Below are 8,249 nucleotides of genomic sequence, written 5' to 3'. Positions count from 1 at the left end.
TGTGAGAACAATGAAAATTTGGATCTAATAGCACTAGTTCATGCTTTCTAATACAGCAGCTAATACAAAGAGATGGCTGGCATCTGTAGTAGTTTTGTCTAATCTAATTTTGAAATACATTGTTGTTGAGCTATGCTGGACCTCGAATAATATGTATATTACAATCACTGTATTTATCTTTCTTAATTTTTTTATAATGTTATGAATTCTATATTTATTTTGTTATTTAAAGTTTTTATTTTTCATTTTATAAATTTTCTCACCAGGATGAAAAACAACAAGCAGCAACACAAAAAAGGATAATGTCAGCACATCTCACGCAAGATGTAGACATTTCAGTGTGGATTGCTGATCTCTGCAAGTTTCAAGTGGACGCTGTTGTCAGCGCAGCAAATACCATGTTACAACATTGTGGTGGGCTGGCATTGGCGATCTCAGAATGTGGTGGGCCAAAAATACAGAAAGAGCAATAATTACAAAGCAGAAAACGGACCTCTGCGGACTGGAGAAGCTATGGTAACAAGTGCTGGGAACCTGTCTTACCAAAAAATTATTCACGTAGTGGGACCATGTCTGCAAAGCAAACCATCAGCCAAAGATGTCACACAGGCAAAACCTATGTAGACCTAGACCTCGCGCTTCACTCTTGCCCGCAGCTTTAAATCACTATAGATCACGCGTGATGTAATTGGTGTATCAAACAACGCCGGACTGGCATGGCCTCCGTGCTCAGACTGGTTTCCCGGGTCGGCCTGCAACAAACAAATCAAAAAACAAATAGCCATGATTAGCAACATAATTGACATCAAACTCATAATAATTTTGAACATTGTGATGGCTTTTGAAACTCTTCTTTCGTCACCAGTGTCTGATTGTTGTGATGGCATGGTTGTATGTGAATGTTATGGTGTAGTAAAAAGTTCAAAGCCCTTTATCAGAGCCTCTCTCTTGTTCTAGGTGTTCAGTGTGGTACCGCTCCTTTTCGTTGGCGCGGTGATCTCCTCCTAGGCTGCTCTTCTTTCTTCGACCTTCCGGGTAGACCACCGGTCGGCCCGTTGCACAGGTGTGAGGGTTTATTCTGCCTCTGAATTTCACCTGTGTTGGGTGGAGATTGATCCTTCCCCACCAAGCCCTCGTGCGCGGCTGCGCACTGCGTCCAGTGGTACCAGGTGTCGCCTTTCCCCTTCAGTTGGACCGCTGTCGCCGTCCGAGCCGATACCTCATATGGACCAATCCAGCGGGGTTCCTTCCACTTGCGTTTGATGACTCTCAGCCACACTGCCTTCGCGTCCGGGACCTCTCCTTCTCCTGTGGGCCCTTTACAAGCCGCCTGTTTTGTGAAACTGGAAACAAGCGCCTTTAACTCGTTCCAGTAGTCTGCGTGGGACCGGTTCCCCTTTTTGTGCCGTTCAACCGAGCCCACCGTCCAAGGTGCCGGAAACTGTCTCCCGGTTTGCAGCTCGTATGGTGTAAAACCTGTGGATTGATTAACAGAACATCTTATGGTCATCAACGCAACCGGCAGGGCTGCGACCCAATTTAGCCCCGTTTGCGCGCAGATTTTTGCCAATTTGTTTTTCAAATTTAGGTTCATTCTTTCTACTTTTCCCTGGGACTGAGGATGATAGACTGTTCCAAATTTATGCTGGACGCCCAACATTTTTTCTACTTTTGCCAAATCTTGATTTTTAAAATGGGTTCCATTATCTGATCTAATTCTTTTGGGGAACCCATGACGAGGAATGTAATGATTGATTAAACACTTAATGACAGTCCTAGCATCCTCCTTTTTTGTAGCCCAGGCCTCTGGCCAGCCAGTCAAAGCATCAACACACACTAACAAATATCTTACACCGCCAGGCCCGGAATCAATCATATCAGTGAAATCAATAACAATCTCCTCTCCCGGCCTCTCAGGGGGCCGAAACTTACCCACTTCCGGTTTTACTGCTGGCTTAGGATTGTGTGCCCCACAGATTAAGCACATCCTGGCCTTTTCTCTTATCATTCCTCGCAGCTCCGGATGCCACCAATGACACAAATTTCTTTCCATCTGGGCAATCCCCACGTGGGCAAGTCCGTGGGCTTCATCCACCTTCTGTTCTGCCATTATGGCTGTCAACACGGGGCGCCCGTCTGGCCCCCTCCACAAATGTCCATCCTGCCAGGCTCCTTTGTTTTTCCACACCCCCTTTTCCTCTGGGGATGCCTCCTCCTGGGCCTGTTTGACTTCCTCGATCAGGTCAACAGATATCTCCTCTTCTGATGTTACCTGTATCATTTGTCTCCGTCCTTTGTAGCCTGCGGCCTCCTTTGCGGCTTCATCTGCTCTCTGGTTTCCTTTTTCCACCATGCTGGTTCCTTGGGAGTGAGCTTTGCATTTTATGATGCTCACCTCCTCTGGGTCAGCCAAGGCCTTTTCCAGTTCCTCCATTTCATGTTTGTGGGAAATAGGTGCATTGGTTGCTGTTCTGAATCCTGCTCTTTTCCACTGAGGCAGCTCCACATGCGCTGCTCCAAACGCATATGCCGAATCGGTGTAGATGTTCACTCTCCTGTTCTTGGCTAGTCTCAAAGCTCGAGCTAAGGCTATCACTTCAGCTCTCTGGGCCGACTGCTTTCCCTCAATCCTTCCTGACTCTCTGACCTGATAATCTCCTTCTACTCTGCAAACCACCGCATAGCCTGCTTTCAGTCCTCCTTTGTCTCGGTGGCAACATCCATCGGTGAACCAGTCCTCAGCTCCCGGTATGGGTTCAACCTTCAGGTCCTCTCTAATCTTTTCCTCAATCTGTGCTCTTTTGGCGCAGTCATGTGGTTCCCCTACACCCATTAAATCTGCCATGTTAATTCCTTCATGTGTAAATGTCAAATTTGGGGCCTCTAAGACTTTGCTCAGTCTCTGTTGTGCCCGTGGTGACATACAAAATGCTTGTGAATTCACGTATGCCACTATACTATGTGTAGTAAGTATTTTTAGTGGGTGTTCTCTCACTACATGTGCTGTTTTTTGGATAATTCTAGCGACCCCTGCTGCATGTTGTGTGCATGTAGGATGCTTTGCTTCTGTTGGGTGTAGTTTTACACTTACATACATGAGTACCTCTCTACCCCCCCCTTTTTTCTGAAACAACACTCCATTTACAATTGAGTTTGTTTCAGAAACATCCAAATAGAATGGCTCATCATAATTGGGTGTGGCTAAATCTGAGGCCCTTGACAAATCCTGTTTTACCCTAATAAATGCGGCTTCGGCTTCAGGCGTCCAAGGCAGCTCAGCCTTAAGATTTCGAACGCCAACTTGCTTCATTAGGCCCCTTAAAGGGGCAGTTTTGCCTGCATAATCCGGAATGAACTGCCTGCTGTAACCTGTTAAACCAAGAAAAGAAAGCATTTCTCTCACAGTGCGCGGTTTTGGGTGTGTCAGAATTTGGTCTCTGTGTGTGTTCATCAAACCCACTGATTTGTGTGCGATTACCCGGCCCAAAAAGGTCACTTCAGGGCGAACTAACTGCAGCTTGTCTTTACTTACTTTAAAGCCGCATTCTGCCAACCTATTCAACACAACGAGTGACGCCGCTGTACAATCCGCTGCTGACGGGGCTGCAATGAGAAGATCATCAACATATTGTATTAATGTACAATCATCAGGCAAATTACATGACGACAGGGCTTCTTTAAGCACCTGATTGAAAATACCTGGAGAAAGTGCAAAGCCTTGTGGCAACCGTGTGTATCTGAGTTGTTGGCCTCTGTATGTGAATGAAAAAATGTCTCTGAGTGACTCATGCAGAGGAAGACAAAAGAATGCATTTGCCAGGTCAATGCACGTGAACCACTTTTGGTCACATGTGATAGCTGATAAAGCTGTGTACGGATTTGGTACTGGTGCAGTAGTAGAGAGCAATATTTCATTAATGGCTCTCAAATCATGTGCCATGCGATATTTTCCTGTTCCATGTTTCTCCACTGGTAGAATTGGTGTGTTCCACAGTGAGTGAGAGGGCTCTAACACCCCGGCCCTTAACAGGCCTTCTATTGTTTCTGTAATTCCTTCCTCTGCTTCAGGTTTGTGTTTATACTGTGGTCTATTGATTGGTATGTGTGATGTCAGCTGGAACAAGACCGGAGGACACTTAGCTAGGCCAACATCCGTGGGCCCTTTTGACCACAGACTGTCGGGCAGATTTGACAGTCCAGCAACTGCGTGAGGATGGTCTACACACTCCTCACCATGTGTTTTTGAAATTTCTTTATGTTCCAAGATCACTGTATCCTCACAGGCACAAGTTATACGATAGGTTTTACAATTTGGAGCATAAGATAAGTTAGGAATTTGGGTTGTTTGCCACCCTGTGTCGTCCAGTGCTCGCCTGACCATTGGACCTAGATCACCTGCACCATGACCTTGGTGGACCGCCAATGTAATGTGAGGGGTTGAATTTTCTTCCACATTGTACCAAAGCAGTTGTTCATCAGTTAATTTCACAGCCGCGGCTACACCTTCTGGTCCGATGTAGATGTCATGTGTTTGCACATTCCACGTCTGACCCTCAAGATCAGACTGAAATAATTCACGATAGGTGTCGTCACTATCTTTATCATAAAACAAAGCCACGTGGTAAGGTTCGCGCGGAGGGAAGTAAACTGCCAAGCTCATTATCCAGGGTCTCCACAGCTGAAATTGCCTCAGAACATCCTCTTTCACTAGTCTCCCCCAGTAGATGTCGGCTTTTGCTCTTTCACAGTCTTGAAGCAGATATTGAGTCTTTGAATTTGTTCCCAGGCACGGGAAATGCTGTCCCCCTGGCAGAGTCACAGATAATCCATCTGCTGAACATGTGATTGTAGCGCCCAACTTCATGAGCAGGTCTCTGCCCATGAGATTTACTGGCGCTTGCGATGACACCACATAGTTATGTTTCAAAGTCTGCTTGCCCAGCTTTGTCAAAGCTGGGTCAGTCACTGGCAGAGTGATTGGGATCCCGGAAAAACCCACCACGTTCACTGTGTGGCAGGACAACTTTGCACTGTCTGGTGCTGCTCTCAAGGTTGAATAGGTTGCTCCAGTGTCCACTAAGAAGGGCAATTCTGTCCCTTCTATAGTCATCGACAGCATGGGATCTGCCATTTCCATGCTGTTTGGTCCCTCCGGGTCCCTTCAGTACTGGTCCTCCCTCCAGTCAGCCACTGGATACTGCGCGGCTGGTGCTGCACTCGGGTTTGGGGCCTGATATGCTCCCCTAGAGCCATCTCTTGCTCTCGGAGCTCCGCGTGCCTGGGATTGGTAGCCTCTTCTTTGATAGTTCTGACGACGTTCTGGGCAATTTCTGCTCCAATGACCCTCTGCTCCACACCTCCAACAGACATTCCAAGGCACACTGCTGAGATTCCCCGTGTCACGAGCTCTTTGTACTCCCCCCGCTGAACCACCACGCCCTCTGTACGATCCACCGGTTCCCCAATTCCCTGTGGGTTGGTTCTGGCTTGGTGCATTGGCGGGCCATCCGTCATTAGTGCAGGGACCCGGGCCACTATCTGGCCATTCAGGCCCAGGACCAGGCTGGGTCGCAACTATCATCATTTTTTCTGTTTTTTCTTTCTCCTCTTTTTTCTTTTCACAGGCTTTGTTTCTGGCCTCCGCCAACTGTAGTTTGAGTAGAGACGCTTGTGCCTCCTCCAACTCTTTTTTCTGCTTGTTCGCCCTGTCCTGCTCCAGCTGTAAACGATGTGAGACGTGTCTTTCCCACTGCACCGAATCTGCTACGGCAAAATCTGGATTTTTCTGTAGATCTTCTATGACCTGGTTTGGCAGCCCTGCCAGCACCGCTGAACGAAACCACGCTCGGTGTTCACCTTCTCTACCCGGATGGGTACCTGTTTCTAACAACCACTGATCTCTGGCTTTTTCTAAAAACTCTCTAGGTGTGTTTTGGGGGTCCCAAGTTATTTTAGGTATGGCACCTGTGTTAGGGGTTGGGTACTTTTCACGGACTGCGTCAGACAAAGCACATTGCACTTCATGATAAGGCAAATCATTTGCATAGCGAGTTGTGCGAGCTATGGCCTCTACATCTGCTAGCCCACCACCGAGCATACACCGCGCAGAAATGGCGCGAAAATCACCAATAGCAAGCTCTTCTCCTTCTGTTAGCCTACCTAATTCTCGCAACCACCTTGCTCCTCCTCCAGTTATAGGTGGAAGCTGTTTAACCAATGCCTCCAAATCTCTTACTTTGTATGCGCGGTACACTGGTTCGTTTTTTGCACCAGCCACTAAAGGCAAATTATAATGAGTGCTGGCAGCTTTTTCTGCTTTGGTCACAGTTTTACGCTGTCCCAATTTTCCCTTGCCTTTTGAACTCTTAAAAATAGGCCTCCTCTGTCCCTGCTCTTTTTTCACCTGTCTCGACCTAAGATTCCTGGCTATACTTGGTTCTGACGGGACTCCTCCTCTGTCGTTGTCTTCGTCATCATCTTCCTCCTCTGAGGTAGATGAATCATTGTCGCTCTCCTCTTCTGCCGTGCCTTTGGTCATTTTGTCCTTTACGGTCTTCAGCGTATTTAATACTTCCAATAGCCCTTGCGGGTCTTCAAGCATTCGTCCAAATACTTCTCCTGCCCATGTGTCTGACTTGGCCATTGCTTTGGAGTGTTTTGACCTGCTGGTCTGGGCCTGCTCTTCTCTTACTGGTGTTGGCAGCTCAATGAAAGCCGGTTGTGCCATCCTTTCCACCGGTGAAATCATTTCTTTGTTTTTTGGGGTCCGATCCACTTCTCCAGTCTGGTCTGGCAGGCTTTCTCTTGATGCTTCGGCTTCTGGCCTGTCTCCTCTCTCATGTGAACTAGAAGATGAAGTCAAGCCTTCATCTGCGGCTGCTGCTATCTCTTTCCCTCCCCCACTTAGGGGCTGACATTTAACTGTCATAGGCCCTTCATTATGAAACACCAGTGGTACCCTGGTGTATTCAACATCAGCTACTCCTCCTACAACCATTGCAGTCTGTCCATCTGGGCCATGAACTTGTCCTCCTCTAAGGGTCATTACAGGCATGACATGTTGTCGTCCTATAGCATTAGATGTTAATGTGGCCCAAGGAAGAATCTCTGCTGTGTGATACTTGTTAGCATCTCCTGGTTTTGGAATCCAGTTCTTCATTTGGTCTTCCAGCTTCTTATTTTGCTTTTTCAGTTGTTTCAAAGCCTCCACTATGCTTTCCATATCTTCTGTTTCAGCTGTGTCATCCTCCTCCATCCAGGAAGATGCTCCGTTCCACAAGAACATCCACTTGCAACAGTTTGCATGAGTTTGCTGTAGTTCCTTGATTTGTTGGTTAATTCTCCAGTTAATTGAACGTTTCTCTGTCTCGGTTTGCAGTTGTTCCAGTTGCTGTTCACATCTCTCTCCTTCTATTTTGAGCACAAGACTTAGGGCTATTTTGTCATCCAGCCCTCTCTGTTGGGAAGCAATAAGCTTGCCTAGCTCAGCTTCCATTGCTTTGCATTCCTTCTCAGCTAATTTTGATGATCCAGAAGAAGCCAGGCGAATGGCTCTTTTTAGCTGTTCCAGCTGCTCCTTCAGAGGCTTATAGCCTCTGTGCCCAGTAGGTGTCATGCTCGGGCCGTCAGCCATTATCCTAGAACACAGGCTTACCTCCCTTTTTGTGACGTTATCCGGCTCCTCCTCTCGGGTCAGCCCGCAGCGTCTGCCTGTTAAGTTTCAGAATTACTTTCACTCCACCAAGGGTCACTGTCTCCTTGTGATCTGCTTGGTAAGACACACAGCCAACGCAGTGTGTCAAGACTTAACCAAGCCTCTTTCAATATTCACTTTTAATGACCACTTTTCACTCTGTAACATAAATGTTATAAACTCATACACACTGCATGTTAACTTTGGGGCACAAAACAATAACACAGCTCGAATGCATTCATACAGCCTTAAATTTTTTCACAGAAAATTGCTCCAAAGCAATATCATGTTTGCTCACAAACTGACAAATACACCCTGTTATTTACCGAGCGAGGGAGCAATGGATCAATCAAATCCAATCTCCTCAATAATTAGCTGTATAGCTCGCTCTGCTTCAATGTCAAACCATGATACTGTGATTAGCTTTCTTCAAATCAAACCTATGTTTCAAAGTCTTCCAAACACACACCCAAACACACAATTTCACCCACACACTTTCGAGCCCACATTTGTCTCCTTTAAATCTACCAATCACTTGGAGACATCTCCACAAATA

The 8,249-nt window shown here is 46.8% G+C and overlaps 1 protein-coding gene across 1 annotated transcript; it reads right to left on the bottom strand.

The window, feature by feature from the left end:
* Positions 1–845: 845 nt before the first annotated feature.
* On the bottom strand, positions 846–7,633 carry LOC120739399. The gene is made up of 4 exons (XM_040041153.1): positions 6,404–7,633; positions 5,169–5,538; positions 1,933–3,603; positions 846–1,476 (listed from the first exon to the last, which is right to left on the bottom strand). Exons 1-4 carry the CDS (start codon positions 7,631–7,633, stop codon positions 962–964), a joined length of 3,786 nt encoding a protein of 1,261 aa, XP_039897087.1. The 3' UTR covers positions 846–961.
* Positions 7,634–8,249: the final 616 nt, after the last annotated feature.

This window comes from Simochromis diagramma, unplaced genomic scaffold (assembly GCF_900408965.1).
Source record: "Simochromis diagramma unplaced genomic scaffold, fSimDia1.1 OVJJ01000774.1, whole genome shotgun sequence".
In the NCBI taxonomy this organism is placed as follows: Eukaryota; Metazoa; Chordata; class Actinopteri; order Cichliformes; family Cichlidae; genus Simochromis; species Simochromis diagramma.
This window is presented reverse-complemented; position numbering and strand designations above follow the sequence as displayed.

What these genes read in the sequence shown, in the direction of transcription:
- LOC120739399 (XM_040041153.1), bottom strand. Translation starts at nt 7,633, where the DNA reads ATGGCTGACGGCCCGAGCATGACACCTACTGGGCACAGAGGCTATAAG. An exon ending in GGAATCTTAGGTCGAGACAG is followed by an intron (nt 5,539 to 6,403) that starts GTGAAAAAAGAG and finishes CTGAATGGCCAG; the next exon opens with ATAGTGGCCCGGGTCCCTGC. An exon ending in AGCAGTAAAACCGGAAGTGG is followed by an intron (nt 1,477 to 1,932) that starts GTAAGTTTCGGC and finishes ATCAATCCACAG; the next exon opens with GTTTTACACCATACGAGCTG.